At 43.2% G+C, this 16,303-nt stretch overlaps 1 protein-coding gene across 1 annotated transcript in view; it reads right to left on the bottom strand.

Annotated features, from left to right (window-relative positions):
* Positions 1 to 211: 211 nt before the first annotated feature.
* Positions 212 to 16,303, bottom strand: part of CDC23 (cell division cycle 23) — a 48,839-nt gene continuing 32,747 nt past the window's right edge. Inside the window, exons 7-16 of the mRNA XM_077472352.1 lie at positions 15,962 to 16,139; positions 15,770 to 15,867; positions 15,355 to 15,436; positions 15,112 to 15,265; positions 8,322 to 8,441; positions 8,161 to 8,236; positions 5,731 to 5,792; positions 1,692 to 1,770; positions 1,497 to 1,616; positions 212 to 650 (exon numbers count right to left, since the gene is read on the bottom strand). Of these exons, the coding sequence (XP_077328478.1) occupies positions 474 to 650; positions 1,497 to 1,616; positions 1,692 to 1,770; positions 5,731 to 5,792; positions 8,161 to 8,236; positions 8,322 to 8,441; positions 15,112 to 15,265; positions 15,355 to 15,436; positions 15,770 to 15,867; positions 15,962 to 16,139 (1,146 nt within the window). The 3' untranslated portion in view covers positions 212 to 473. The remainder of the gene's footprint in view (positions 651 to 1,496; positions 1,617 to 1,691; positions 1,771 to 5,730; positions 5,793 to 8,160; positions 8,237 to 8,321; positions 8,442 to 15,111; positions 15,266 to 15,354; positions 15,437 to 15,769; positions 15,868 to 15,961; positions 16,140 to 16,303) is intronic.

Genomic DNA, 16,303 nt, shown 5'->3' with positions numbered 1-16,303 from the left:
ACACTAGCCTACCCTAACAGTAAAAAGATTTGTTTGTTGTCCCAATGCTGGTGGGTTTTTTTTTTTTATGCAAAACAGCTCAAAATGTCCTGTTGAGCATCATGATAGAACATTTGTTGGGAGTACAATTAAACAAGGAATATTTAATTAGTTATCTTTTACACATCATCCCACCATATCAAATATATTTCAGTTAGTCATCGTGTATAAAAAAAAAAAAAAGTTTATTGACAAGAAATGCAAGAATAGGCAAGTAACCTTGTGGTGAGAAGTCACAGGATTCATGATGTTCTATGCCCCCACAAACCTGGTCAGCCCTAGAATTGTTTGGCAGCACGATTTCATTTGACTACTTCATAGACATGCTGTAAGTGGAAATTGCCTAAGCTTCAATAGAAGCAACATTTTATATAGTTCATATAGCATTGTCCTTACAGCAGCCATAACACCAAAGAATGATGTAGAAGACTATGCTATGGTGTGACTGACGAAAGATTCAGTGGAGATACTCTTCTTGTAGGTGTGTTGCTTGCTGAAAGGGATTGTGGGAATAAAAAGTTTGCATTTGTTGGAGGATCAGCAGAAGGGCTTTCATTCTGATTACGGAGCTGAAGAATCTGACGCAAAAGGGCTTTGCCTTCCTCTCTCGTCTATAAAAAAAAAAATATATATATTATTTATAAACCAAAGGCAGAACTTTTACTATGAGAAACTGAAAACGTCTAGTATACAGTAACTTATGCGAGTCTTATAGTTTTTAGGACTGGTTTCTCCAGTAATTCCCCTCTACAACGACATCTGAGAACATCACTGCAAGATGTGCCATTGTAACATATATGCACAGAAGACAAGGCATTTAGTGGATAGTGCCCACACATTCAGCCAAAGCCTATGCCTAGCACAACTTATATCAGGATCAGTTATGAAACTGACAATCTCATTATCAAGCATTACCAGTAAGTCTTCACCAAACACCCCAATGAGGAATGATGTGGCTATGTAGTTCCAGGTAAAAAGTAGAACTACTGCAATGACCACCATCATGATCTCTAATCTGGATCTGACAGTCTTAAATTGGTTTTGACAGGTACCCATTCCCACTTCTGGCTGAGTTTGGCCTCCCTCCCACCTTCCCCCGCAGCTGGCATGCGCAGCAGGGAGCTGGCTGTGAAGTCGCAAGCAGATAGCTGATTGGAAAATATTAGGACAGGTAAGTGTCCTAATATTCAAAGTCAGCAGCTACAGTGTTTGGAACTGCTGAATTATTTTTTTTCTGAAGGAGCCTGGAGCTCCTCTTTAATAACATTAGTCAGTACATAAACTAGGACCTGCAATATAGTCTACACATAGTGTTTGCAATACCTGTAATAAACCAAGCTGTATTTTTACTTCAGGAATACATTTGTACAATGCAACAACCTAGCAAGCAATATCCCTGTGTACAATCCCGAGGATATCATCATTACCAGAGGGATGCAAAGGGTTTCTGTACTCACATCATTAAAATTAAAGCATTTCTGGGCACACGCAGAGGCCTCATCCCACAGTTTACATTTGAAGTAATACTGTGCCAAATAACGGAATGCAGTGCTCACTTCCTGGTGCTCCACCATTTCCTAGAGGGAAAACACAAATCAATTAATCATTTAGATTAGGAAGCAAAAGCAAGATTTGTCATTATCAGTACTTACCCCACAATTATTGATATCCTGAATATATTTGATGTAACACTGGGCAGCTTGCTCGGTTTCATTCAGTTGTTCGTGAAGTCTTAATAGGAAAAACATTTGCAGTATTATTAAATGCTGAATGATGTAAATGCATGTAAAATACTGATTAATGAATTAAAAAGGCCATGTGTTAAAGGAGATTGCAATAGTTCCTTTAAAAATTTACAAAAAAAAAAAAAAAAGAAGATTAGGGGTGAATGGTATCAATTTAAGGTAGATCGTCAGAGTGAGTAAAATTTTTTATTTTGTGAAAATATTAAGATCTACGTATAATATGCCTTAAAATAAAACCATAGGAATCAAAATGTCCACAAAGCAGATGAAACTGGCAGCCAACTGGACTTAATGCAAAACAAAGCAGAGCTCCACCCAAGAGTGGAAGGGCCGCTTTAAGGCCTGGTTTTGACAGGTTCTCGCAGAAGTTCTCTCCCCCTCCCTCCCGTCACCTGGGACACGTCAATGGTCCTAGAAGACTGTGGGAACATCCACAATGAGCAGCACAGCTCATGCATGTGCAGCGGATACCCAGCTGTGAAGCCAACAGTTGAGATGGCGGTGCCAGAAGACTGAGGGAAGAGGAGGCTTGGGTGAGCACATCGCTGGAACCTGAGACAGGCGAGTGTGCGTTAATTAAGAGTCAGCAGCTAAGGTTTTTGTAGCTGCTTACTTAACACAAAAATGACTGGAACTCCAAATAGGCCCCAAGACCTCTTTCCACTTTAACAGCAGGCACTAAAAAAGGCACCTGTAATTACTTTCTGCTCCAGGAAGATCTTCTAAATGCCCTGTTTGTGATGCCTTTCAGTTTGCTAAAGAGGAGTCAATGTTTGACCCCCATTGCCAACCCTGCCACTAGGTCCTGCCCACTTGCTGACCCCAACTCTACTGAAAGTGCCCTTTTTGGCAAGCAAGACTCTCTCATTGGACAGAGAATAAATGACATATGGGTGGAACTTAGCCCCAAGTTTGAGGCATTGCTAGGAAATTAAAAAACAATCTTAGATTAGGAATTGAGAGCATTTCCTTAGCAAGGACGATAATAGCAGTCATCTTGTTAAAGTATACCTGTAGGCTGAAATTATGTAAGCTGTTGTTTACACTGACTAAAATTAACGGCTTTTACTAGCGCTCAAGTGTCCCCAATCAGTTGCTAGACTGCGCAATAACGCCCCCTGGTGAAGTTCAGTAGGCAAATTCAAAAAGGCCAATGCTTAAAGAGGAAGCAAACCCTGATGGGTTTATTTCCTCTTTGTCTCCCTGCAAAGGTAAAGCATAATGGGCTACTATGCATCGCATAGTAGCCCATTATGTGTCACTTACCTGACACAGGAGCCAGCGATGTCACCGCTGTCACCTGTAGTCCAGAGCGTCCATCTTTCTTTCGGGTATTGCTGCTCCGGCCACTCAGTGCCAGAGCAGCGATGACGTCACTCCCGCGCATGCGCACGGGAGCCGCCACTAACGGCATATCGTCATTGGCAGCGGCATGCTGCTAACGGCAATAGTGCGCCTGCGTGCCGCTGTCTACGGCCCATGTGCCGTAGACAGCTGTCACTGTCTTTTAGTAAATAGCTCCTGAACCGTGTAGGTTTAGGAGATATTTCTTGGACCTACAGGTAAGCCTTAATCTAGGCTTACCTGTAGGTCAAAGTGGTTTGTAAGGGTTTACAACCACTTTAAGGCTTGGTTCACACCTAAACCGGCCGCGGATCGCACGGAAACACTGACCATCCCTGCTCTGCCTTTCAGGGAAAAAATCAGGGCAGAATCTTTGCCTGAATTTGGCCCTGAAACAGAGGGAAAGACACACAGTGTGCTCCGCAGCCGCCCTGGAGACATGTGAACCGGCTCCATAGAAAGCCGGTAATATTTTCCTGTTATGCGAATTGGATGCTGGGGAAACAGCTGCAGCGAAGGTTTTTCACCTTAATGCATAGAATGCATTAAGGTGAAAAACCTTGAGGGTTTACAACTCCTTTAAAGATTTGAACAGTGGAGTTTTGAATATACTGCACTACTGAATGTTCTTTTTTTTACATGCGACACTGAGTGTAAAGAAGATTTGAATATGAAGGGTGGTCCACAGCAGGAAGAGGAGATTTGGATTCATGGGCATGATGATTTTTTCTGTCTGGTAAAGATTTAGACAAAAGGGGAATCACAAAATCACTGATGGTTACACATGGATGATGGTATGCATGCATGTGAGCACATGAGTGGAATGTGCATTATAGTTTGGATTTAGAAAATACTACACTACGAGTTATTTTTTTGGTGATACACTGGAGAGATCGTAAGGGGGTTTAAGGAAAAAACACAGACAGCGATAAAAAAAAGCCTCATTAGACCCACTGATTGGTGTTATCGGTTGGAAAATTTGGTAAGAATCTTTTAGATTGGAACTACTGGATATACTTACCTGTTGATTGATTGAAGAAACAGCTGCATATGTTTACACCCCTGAGACCAACAATAGAGTGCAGGCGGTGTAAGGAAACATGCTAAGCGCATAACCTTGGCCAGTATAAACACAGTATAACAGTGTCCTAGGTTTTTGGGGTCCAGGAGCACATTACAAGAAAACAGATAACCTGGATGTGCTTTTAGTGGCAAAAAAACTCTTTACAAGCTTACCCTCTCCTAAACATACTCCTTTTTGGTGCTTTTTAAATAGCTGTAAAAGAGACTCAAGCAAACTAGTGGAAAAGTAGAGTAACAGGAGTAGAGTAAAATTACAACCTTTATAAGTAAACCCTTAGGGCAGATTCACATTACTTATTGCCATAATACACAGGGTCAGGTAGTATGTGCTGCCCTGCTATTCAGTTACCCAAAGCACATACACTGATATGAACGCAGTGGGGTACGTTTATCAGAATTGTTGCACCTTTTGCAGTTGTTCTACTGTTGCACTAATGGAAATCTCCACGTGTCTTATTTGGAAATCTGTATGAGAATATGTCCCAGCTGCTATAAAACCATTCAACCTGCCATTAATGTGCAGAACCTTTACTGTGACTAGCTAAGTGGAGCTGCTGTTAAGTTGCTGGGTAGCCAATATGGTGGGTGCAGGACAGGGGCTTAGCTTTCTAGATGACTGAAGCCAAATTTTAAAGCCAGGGCTTCTGCTTCAGTGGAACATCAGAAGCCAGGAGAGGGGGCACAGAAATTAGTTAGACTGGGATACAGAAGCAAGAAGAGGAGCTTGGACTACAAAGAACTCTTCTTTCCACACTATTTACAATTGTGTACCATTTCTAAAACTGATCTATATAATTTTTTTGCTTCTGCAACCAATCTGACAAACTTTTCCTGCCACAGCACATGCGACTAACATATGAAAGGGGCAATCTTTCACTGTTAGACTGCAAGTGATTTGCAGAGGCTAGTCAAATGATTTGACAGTTTGAAAACCAATGCAACAGTGTTTATAAATGTCTGCGTGGGGGGAGGTGCAAGTGCATGTTCATTTTTAATTAGATAACAATTCATGTTAATAGGCTGTCATGAAACAGGCGTTAATGTACCTTAATGTGAAGTCACCCTTAGGGGAGAAAAAGAAAAATGGAGCACACAGAAACTAGTGCAGCGATGCATAGTAACCACACAGCTTCTAATTTCAGCTTGTTCAATTAAGCTTTGACCGTAAAATCTAGAAGCCGACTAGTTACTATGTGCAGCTGCACCAGATTCTGTGTGCACCAGTTTTTGTAAATCTACCCCTTGGTGTCCATCCTTGTACAGACAGTGGGGTTGATTTAGTAAAACTGGAGAGCAAAATCTGGTGAAGCTTTGTTTAGAGACAATCCACTTCCAGTTTTTTTTTGGTTGTAATTTCAAAGCTTATAATTGAACAGGCTGAAGTTAGATGCTAATTGGCAAGCATGTACAGCTGCACCAATTTTTCTACTCTCCAGTTTTCGTAAATCAACCCCAATGTTCATACTGGGAATTTTTGGTTTTCCCAATTCAAATATAATAAAATATGCCATATACTCACTTTGCCAGTTTTATTAAGGCCATTTTCTCCACATCTCCAACAGCATAAGCTCTCCAGTAACACTGCCAAGAGAGTAACAGGTTTATTTTAAGACTCAAACTTCTAAAGCTAGAGAGACTCAAAGCAGCCTTGTAGCTTATAAATTAGCATAAGGCTGTGTAGGAAGAGTCCGATTCAGTTCTTTCAGTGATGAGGTGGGATTTGAAAACGTCATGCATGACAGCTGTCCTTATGGCATCACTAGCAGGTGAGGTGGTGTGGCAGAATTACCAATATTTGACATCTCAGAATATGATTTACAGGACTTACCAATATATTTAATGTCTCAGAATATGATTTACGGGTGATGCCAAACATTTAGGCAGCTTAACGTTTTGACAATGGATTATACACAAGATAGACAAGTTTCATAACCATTTAGCCAGTTTTATGATCACACATCCCTGCAATGCCTTCAAACCAAATAAGTGAAATTTTTATGTGCTGGTTTAGATTTGCTGCATTCAAGTCACCTTCCATATATGGCTTGCTCCTTGTTTAATGCAGGCCTGGACAACTCTCACCCAAAACTAGCAGCCAGCACTACACAACTTCCATATAACTATAGGATTAACTGAAAGAAAACTTAAAGTGTCGCCATCATCTCTCAGTGTACTGTGTAATATTAACATCTGGCTGAGACCAACTGATGAAGAAATGCAGCACTCCCAGCACTGCCGACCCCACAGCTAAAACGATGCCATCATTCCTCAGACCTACCATCCTTTTCTTCTTCCAGCACTACAATTGCCCTTTTTGTATTAATGACTCTCGCCTTCTGCCTCTGAACCAAGCATGGTTATCTACAGAGCCTCACATGTAAAGTTCCACATCAGGAGGGAGAACCTCGCAGTGTACAATGTGCACGTCCTCGGGAGCAGTGTACAATGCTAGGTAGTCCTAGGTAGCTGCAATTACTGGGGATGGGACACTGGGGATGGGACACCGCTTTCCTGTCAGTGGGAAGGAGAGCTGATCTGTCACATCCTCCCACTCAACGAGCGGTCAGTGCAGGTTAGGGAGTGCCCTGGAATCTACACGGACCCAGTGGGGGGAGGGGGTTTGTAAGGAAATTTGTCATAACACACCTCAGCCGCTGAATCCATAGGCGCTGATATTTTCAGCACCCCTGTCACAGCTGGGTGCCCATAGTTGAGATGCTGGCGCTGAGGAAATAAGACAGCCAGTAAAACTGACTGGGGAGAGTGGCATATGGGCGCTATGTATATTAAATTAAAGTGTTATATCCCAGCCCACACTATTGCTCATTATGTACACAATATAATATATCCAGGTTCTGTGTATATTACCCAAGCTCTGTGTTGTATTATGTATCAAATATATAGAGTATTTTATATCCCAGCTCTGTGCCCAGGGACATCATGGAGTATCATACAAAATACACAGCACTGTTCCTTGCACACAGGTCAGACACGGACTGCACTCTACAGAGGCTCTTAGGGCACCAGGTGTGGTCACTCATCTTTCTGTTCAGATAGATCCCCCTACCAGCTCTGGCTCAGCTTCTGCGTGAAGTCACAAACCATGGTGAGGCAGCCGGGGGAGAGGAGAGAGCTGCAAGGCACACGGTAGTCCAGGAACCAGCCAGTCTCTCCACTCTTTACATATGCCACTTCTGCAAATACCATTATAAAAAAAAAAAAATAAAAAAAAAAATAAAAACACACGACGACAAGGCAGACCCTGGTCTAGTGATGCTACACACCGCTGGAAGGCGAGAGGTAGCCTTGTCACCAGAGAGTTTTTTTTCTGCTACTACATTATGGCGACAAGGAATCATCCAGCCCTGGGTTAAAGAATCTGCATTACCACCTCTATCTATTTAGTAGGGAAGTGATGCAGAAAGCAGCAAACCAGAATATAGTGTAGCAATATTACTGTCTGTGTACTGTGTGCCTGGTCTGTAAATAACAAAACTAGTAGAATAAAGTGAGGATTAGACAAGGTAAACATAAATAAAAGGTGGAGATAGAACTCTTCATAAGTAAGCCTGTGAAAAAAAACAAAATTGAAGGTCGACTGAAGATTCCTGCCCAAGTCAAATACTGAGATCGGGCAGCGGCTGGAGCATTGGGAACATGTTACATGTTCCATCCTAAAAACGGGTGGAATGTAACACGTACACAAAAAGGAGAACTTATCTTTCCATAGGCATGAAAATAAATATCTACAGGATATTGCCTGATATTAAATAGCTGTGTTTCTTTCTCAGTGTACAATTATATCATATGTTGAATGCGTCACAGACTGTTACTGCCACCACCCCTCTATACCAAAATGGGCATGCTATAGCTGGTTAAAAAGAAAAACTATAGTGCAAGGAGCAATCTATAGCCACATAAACAATAAAATAAAATAAATTGTACATACTTTTTTTGCTTCAACAAGCTGGTTGAGCTTTTCATAGCATTCCCCCAAGGCAACCAGCATCCGAGAGTCATTAGGTCTGAAAAATGAGAAATGAACATGTTGGTCTCTTTAGAACCCAGCTACAGTTTTTCCTTCTATTGGGAAAAAAAAAGTGTTATTACCTGAGTTGGTGGGCACGTCTGTAATAATAGAGACAATAAAATGGCATCTTTAGGATCTCATAGGTCTGCCCCAATCCGTACCAGGCTCGATAATCTCTTTTATTGACTTCAATAGCGTGTCTGCAAAACAGATATACAGAAAGATCTACAAAATAAAATGCTTTATAAGCTAAAGAGCACTCTACAACTGACCAAACACTTTTTACTAAAATATAGTGCAACTAGTTATCAAAGGCGAGCCCCACTTAAAAGGGGAAGCTTCGCTTGTTCGCACTCTCCACTATCACATTTGGCACTTTTTGCCAGCTCCCACTTCTAAGTAAGATCACCGTAAAGAAACCCGAGTGTGTCTGGCCCCTCCTCCTTCGCAGCCCCCCCCCCCCACCTTCTGGGGGACACACAGGTCCCAGAAGACAGTGGGACAATTCAGAAAGCGCAGCATGACTCATGCATGCACAGCAGGAAACCAGCTGCTGGTTTCCTTTAGTGAAGATGCCAGGGCATGTACCCAAAGCCGATTGAAGAACTGAATCTTCAGTCAAAAGCTCATGTTCCTTTGAGTGAGAAGTGTGAACAGCTTGTTTTAAAAAGAATGGGGATTGCTGTGTATTGCACTGCAGTACTTGGGCACAAAGCCCTAGTGTGAAATGGTCGGGCAAAATCCACGGAATATATTCCAAGTGCATCAAAATAAAAAGGTATTCAAAGTCTTACAATTGGTTTTCTTTCTAAAGTAACCATAGCCCAGGAAGAAAAGCCCGCTACCTGCAGAGTGGGGTCTCTGCAGAAATCTGGCACACCTAAGGCTGACTCCTATTCATAGCTCTTAGCAAAGCTCACACCCCCTTGCTGGAGAGCACTGGCTCTGACTTGGCAGGGTGGGATTAAACTTCTGCAGGGAGACCACGGGTGCCTGCTCTGCAGATTGCTTGCAAGTAACAGGCTTTTCTAATGAGGCTGTAGCTGCCTCCTAATTAAAACTTTCAAAATAGGATTATTTTACTCACCGTAAAATCTTTTTCTCTGAAGTTCATTGACAGACACAGCAGCTCTTCTTGACCTTAGGGTTATATTGCCCCTTTAGTAGAGGACTAGGTGGAAAGTGTTAAAAACAGCAACACTTGCACAGTACCAAGGGTGGGTCCTACTGGTTAGAACCCCTCACACTGCATCCAGCAGCTCAGTTTGCCAAAAGCAGTACAAACATAAATAAGAGGGGTGGGTGCTGTGTCCATCAATGAACTTCAGAGAAAAGGAAAGGATTTTACTGTGAGTACAAAAATCCTATTTTCTCCATCGTTCATTGATTATATGCAATTTCCAAATCTTCGTCTCTCGCCGATTTGTTGGAATATATTGCACCCTGTCCTTTTTATTTATATATATCCCTATTTTTATATATATTTTTTGCTGATGTTAATAAAAGTTTTTTTCTTTGTTTATACAATTTGTCTTCCGGGTTCCTGCTTCCTAAGTTTCACATCGAGGCTTGGCTCCGTTTTAGACTTTTGTTTTATAATACTGGTTTCCTGCCATTTAGAATTCATATCGAGGCTTGGTTCTGGTCGTTTGTTATTTAGATGTGATGACTCAGTGCGTCGCCTGATCCGTGACAACATCTTTTGATGACGAAACGCACGTAGGGAGGTGGACGTACTGACGTCAATCGCCCATCTCAGTGACAGGCGTTCACTTGCTGGCCGGCCGTTAATTTTATACATGTCTGTTTTTAGCAGGTCCTGTACTGCCCCAAACAGGGCCTCCCGACGAGCCAAAAAAAGATGAAGGTTGGAGGGAAAAAATCCGTTTGGCGGACAAGAAACCCTATCTTGTACCCTGAGGAAACCGATCAACTGGTCAGAAATAGGGAGGTCCACCAGGCTGAAAACTCCCGAAGATGACCCCCCCACCCGAGAGTCGGGCAGGGGAAAACCTTCATGCGGTAACAGATTTGCTCGCAGCCTTGTTTGGCTTGCAAAACCAGGGACGCTTTTGTCCCTCAGCAGGCAAAGAAATATCCACTTCTGAGCGAAAAAGGAGGGCCCTTGCCTACGGCGTGGCTTCTTTCCTTTTCTGGACTGTGGGAGTAACGTACTCTTACCAACAGTAACATTCTCAATGTCATCCAGCGAAGCGCCAAATAGCCTCTCTCCTTGGAAGGGCAAGTCCGCCAGTGCTTTCTTAGATGCGTGGTCCGCAGACCAGCATTTCAACCAAATCAGGCGACGTAGCACTACTGCTGATACTGAGGCTCTAGAGAGCAAGGGGACTGTATCTAAGGCCGCATCACAGACATACATAAGGCCCTGCACCAACTGGTCCGCCAGCTCCACACAGACCGGGGAAGCCTGTTGCTTCTCCAATGCACGGTGCAACAATTTAGCCCATTCAGTCAGCGTCTGCGCTACCAAGGCCGTGGCCAACACTGGCCACAATGCTGATCCCACCACGGTAAACATGGACCGGGCAACCACCTCGGCCCTTCTGTCGGCAGGGTCCTTGAAAGCAGAAGTCCCTTCCACCGGAATCGTGGTTACCTTATTTAACATACCGTGGGGTCAACAACCGGAGGTCTCCATTTCTTCAGGAGACTCTCCTCAAAAGGGGTAACGCACTTCCATGCATTTAGGGACTGAAAAGGCCCACTGCGGTTTTCCCCACTCCTTGTAAATAAACTTATGAAAATAAGTTGGGTAAGGAAACATCTTAGCCATGCGGGCCGGCTTGTGGGACCCGAAAGGGACAGATACCTCTGTAGATGCCCCCACCGTATCCTTCATTTTTAGGGTATCCCGCACCCCTGTAATAAGTGCTCCTACAAGCGCCTTCTCCTGCGCTGACCCGGACACGGAGTCATCCTCACTGTCCTTGTCCCCATCCTCTGATACATCAGAACAGGGGCCGCCTGTCACAGCAGGGCCCGAGTCTAAATCAGAGCTTTGCCCAAAAGACGGCGGGGACGCTTTTAACCCCCCTTGCGCCCGCACGCCACTTCCACCCTGGCAACAAAGGCCTCCAGGACCGCGGACAGTGTCCATAGGCACCGCAGGTGCAGGGGAACCAGTTGCAATAACAGGGATTTCTGGGGAAGAAGTGCCATCTTCTGACGACATGCTGACCCACACCCGCCTGTCACAACTTAGGGACCTAAGGCAAGTCACACAAAAAGTCCACCCTCCTAGCTGCCAAGACTAAGGGGCCCCCCACAGGACTCACCACCCTGACCCAGGTACTGCGCTGTGCTGCTGCTGTCCGCTCTCCCCTGCGTCATCCACAAGGCGTCTGTGTGGAAAGCGTGCTGTTCTAGAAGGAAACAAGCATCCAGCAATAAAGGCAAAACTACCTGAGGCTACTAGAAAATGGCCACCTCAGCAAAACCGTCTGAGGGTGCCAAGAAAATGGCCACCGAACTACTAGAAAATGGCTGAAAGGCAAAAAAAAACTGTCTGTGGCTATAAAAAAAAAAAAAAAAATAAAAAAAATGGCCACGGCCCCAGGAAAATGCTTGTGGAGAGAGCGGCGGCCTCCCCACGTCTTACACAGCACAAACACCCCACCATGGCCCAGAAACAGGGAAGAGGACGAGCGGACCTCCAACACCCAGCGCAGCCCCCTGACAGGACCCAGAGCCCTCCCCCCGGAGGACTCCCAGGCAGGTACGTGCACCGCACCCCCATGTGCCCAGTCAAACAGCGGCCCATTGCATGGGGAGAAGGGAAAGGAACAGGGAGAGAAAAAAGTGAGAGTGAGAGACCCCATAGTCGACCTCCCAGAGAAAGCCCAGCTGCTCCATCCTGCCGAGACAGGTGGAACCATACTTACCCCTCCTGCAGGGACTGCTGGACGCATTCCACAGACAGACCCATCACCCGAGCAGTACGGGGTGGCTGCTGGCCATGGTACACTGACACAGACAGCAGTAGCCCGGTCATATGTGTGCCCTGGAGCATATATCTCACCGACCACCCCTGGATTAGACGGGGCATGTCGTGGCAGACCCAGTGCGTAGCTAGGACCTGCTCACGCTCGATGGCCCCAGGCTGGGGATACTACAAGAATCTATATTACCCAGCCCGCTGTTGATTGTAGACCATAGGAATCAAAAATGCAGAAAAAAGAAAAAAAATTCCCGGGACCAATGGTCCCACTGGAGCCAGGTCCTTCTCCTGCACTACATTTTCGTAACAGGGACACGCGATGCCTTAAGTTTTGGGGCCTCTAGAGGGTAAATGGGCATTGGAGAGGGGGGATTTATATTGGTCAACTTAGTCAACAGGAATCCTTTTGGATCCATGAAACCAAAGTTTTGGTGCCTGTGGGCCTCAATGTTGACTTCGATCTTAATTGTTTCATTTCAGACAAATAGGTTTTTAAAATTTAATGTTTTTTTCACAGACGACCGGCGGGTTTATGTCCTTATTTTATTCCGCATTATTTATGTGGTTTGTGTATTTTAATACTTATGTTGCCTTTTTTTTTTTGCCATTTATATGCTTTATTTATGTGTCATTTATGCAATATAAAAATATGTATATATATATATATATATATATATATATATATATGATTTTTGTATATTGGCATATATGTTCCCCATGAGAGATTATGGTGTTTTTGTGTGCATGGGGTAGCCAGACTTCTGGTTCCAGTTTTGCGGCTCCCTGTGTTTACATCGCGCTCTCTATGACGACCGGGCTGTTATTTTAGTTCCCGGGTGACGCTGTAGCTCCACCCACCGCTGACGAAGTCCATACAGGATGTAACGTGCGTATGGGGGGGGGGGGGAGCTACTCTGCGGACGTCACCTGTTGTTCTCGTCCGTTTTGTATTGCGGTTAATTCACTCAATAACACCGCTTCCTTATACTTCGTATTTTTAAGTTTTGGCTGCACGATCCTTATAATTATTTTACTGTATTGTGCTGGCACTTTTTAATAAACAGATCTACAGTGTCCATTTAGATCGTGTCCACTTTTTTTCATTCCATATACTAAGTTTATTTACCCTGGGATTTTTGGATATGGTGCTGGATCGTTTTCCATCCGGTCCATCTGATCTGGTAAGAGTGGATTGTACTTAAGGTGGAGGACTTGTCACTATATATTTCACCTATTACAGTTGAAAAATCACACTTTTCATCATGTGGTGGATCCCATTATCTTCTATACGGCATATTTGCTAAAGTGTATGGACCCATTTATTGCGCTGCACCTTCTCTTAGATTGTATCTTCTCCTACACTAGGCAGAAAAAAAAAAAAAACAGAGCTGCTGGATGCAGTGTGAGGGGTTATAGCCAGTAGGCGGTACTGTGCAAGTGTTGCCGTTTTTCACACTTTCTGCCTAATCTTCTCCTAAAGGGGCGATATAACCCTAAGGTCAAGAAGAGCTGCTGAATGAATGATAGAGAAAAAAAATTTTAATGCACCTGGAACGCATACAAATGACATAAATGAAAGATGATAGTTGGTCTTACACTTTGGATCAACGATCCACTTAAAGATAAAACTGGCAATGAGAATTCTAATCCAAATAACCAAAATAGCATTAGGGCTGTTTAGAGGTACTCCCTTTGCAAGAAATACCCAAGCTTCCCCTCCTTTACCAAGACCTAGTGCAACTGCACTTGCAGTGCACAGTATATTTGTCTTTAGTAAATCAACCTCAATATGTCTAAATATAATTAGATAACTTGTGCCCTTCTATCTCTGTTCTCCTTCTGTTCTAGGGTGGCTACGTCTGTTCTCTATACCCCCTGTTATATGAACCCTTTCCTGCTTGCCCCCGAGATGTACCACACATCTACCTGCAGACACATTCAGCTCTATGGGAATTGTAGTACAGAGAGAGGAGAATGTGACCATAAATAACAAATGGCTGCAACATCAGATGCTTCATTACTGCCTATAGAATTTATCAAAGTTGTTGGAAAATCTCTGTGCATCCTGTCAATTCCCTCTGCTCAATGAAAAGGAGGAAGGAACTACGCTTGTCAATTCAGTTTATTGAGACGCAGTATTAAGTGGAAAGAAAAAAAGGCAGATTTCCCCAAATTTGATTTTTTTTTTTTTTTTTTTTTGAGATGCATCTGCCCTTCTATTCCTTACCTACATCTACTAAAAACAATGAAGGTAATTTATCAAAACTGGAGCAGCTGTGCAAGGCAACCAGCTTCTATCTTTCATTTTCAAAGCTTAAAAAGGATAGTTCACATTTACAAAAAAAACTGCCCAAGCAGGTAAGGGATTTTTGTAGATTAAAACAAACTGTGCAGCTCTGACTAAAGATGAATAATACCTTTGCTATAAGTGTAGGCCATTTACTTACTTAATGGATGCCTGAATGGTATACTCCCAGGATGTTGCTAAGTGAGGAATAGTAATCACTGCTCACCTCCACCATCACAGGAGCGAGCTCTTTCTCCGATTCAAACCTCAAATACTCTCTCCCCGATGTAGTAGCTCTGAACTCAGCATTTGAGAGCTCACTCCTGTGATGGCGAAGGATGACTAGGCAGTTTTGTGGTAAAGGTGAACTATCCGTTTAAAGTGGTAGTAAAATCTTATGTAAAAATATTCTGACAGGAAGGGTTTGTATAACAATACAGACCAGCGATGGTGAACCTTGGCACCCCAGATGTTTTGGAACTACATTTCCCATGATGCTCATGCCCTCTGCAGTGTAGTTGAGCATTATGGGAAATGTAGTTCCAACACATCTGGGGTGCCAAGGTTCGCCATCACTGGTATAGACCCTAGATTTTTTCTTCTAATCATCATAAATGTTTCATACCTATACGCTTGTATTGCTGCAGAGGTGTTCTTCATTTCCATGTATTCGTGACCCATCAGTGTCCAAGCACCAAGATATCGAGGGTTGAGCTTTAATGCCCTTTGAAAATACAAGGCGGCTTTCTCATGCTGGGAGCGCAAGCTATAATAATTGCCTGAAAAAAATAAAAGAGAAGGAGGATTTCTTTTGAATAATTGTGCTATTTAACTGGATATCAGTAATAGGTTTGAGATGCTTGCTCACCAATCACACAGCAGGTTTCCACACGATACTTGTCAATGTCACACAGGTTGTGTGCCAGGTAGCTCAATTCTGGCTTCAGACCCTTGTGAAGGAAAAAATAAATAAAAAATAAAAAAAAAGGAAGAGATTTGGACTTTAGATGAAGCACAATTATGTGCCTCCATCCCGGTAATAGGTAAATATAAAGGGAAGATTGGGACTTTAAATTAAGTGATTGGATAGTGGAGGTAAAATTATACCATGTTTAAATTTCCACATGGAATGTTGAAATTTAAACATGGTGTCATTTACCTCCACTAATCAAATGCTTCATTTAAAGTCCCAATCTTCCCTTTATATTTACTTGTGAAGGAAGAACGTTACTCAAGCAGAAACATCCGAGTAAACAATAAAACTAGAATATAGAGAGCCTTACTCTGACATACAGCAGGTTTGAAAACGTGTCCATGTTTTCTATTCTATAAGGATCCTGCTTCCGTAACTCATTGAAAATAGAGAGAGCTTTATCAATATCTGTTGGAGGGGGAAAAAAACAAAACAAGCCATATTCATTATGATCGTAAACATTATTTCAACCTTTACATCTGCCAAAATCATCTGGCCTTACCTCTAATGTTATGGTACGCAACAGCGATCTGGGAAATAATATAAGTGCTCTTAGAGAAGCCAGCATCAATAAGGCTTTGATATTTTTGTAGGGCCTCCTCAATCAGCTGCTGCTCGGTGTATATGTGTGCCAGGAAAAACTCCTTTATCCAACAATCGGGCAGAGAAAGAAACTTCAGCTGCAGAAGAAGTAGAGAGCAAAGCTCAGTAAGGAATGACAGTCCTATTAACTACAGATTGTGTTCTGATCACTAGCTGTCTAACCATTTTACCTATTTTTCTTGAAGGAAGCAACGTAGGAGCAATGGAAAGGTGAATATGTGCTGCTAGGAAAAAGGGGGCA

Source organism: Lithobates pipiens, unplaced genomic scaffold (genome assembly GCF_037356315.1).
Source record: "Lithobates pipiens isolate NorthernLeopardFrog02 unplaced genomic scaffold, aLitPip1_a1.2 Scaffold_8, whole genome shotgun sequence".
NCBI lineage: Eukaryota > Metazoa > Chordata > Amphibia > Anura > Ranidae > Lithobates > Lithobates pipiens.
The sequence above is the reverse complement of the archived record's forward strand: the minus strand, read 5'-3'. Positions and strand labels throughout refer to the sequence as shown.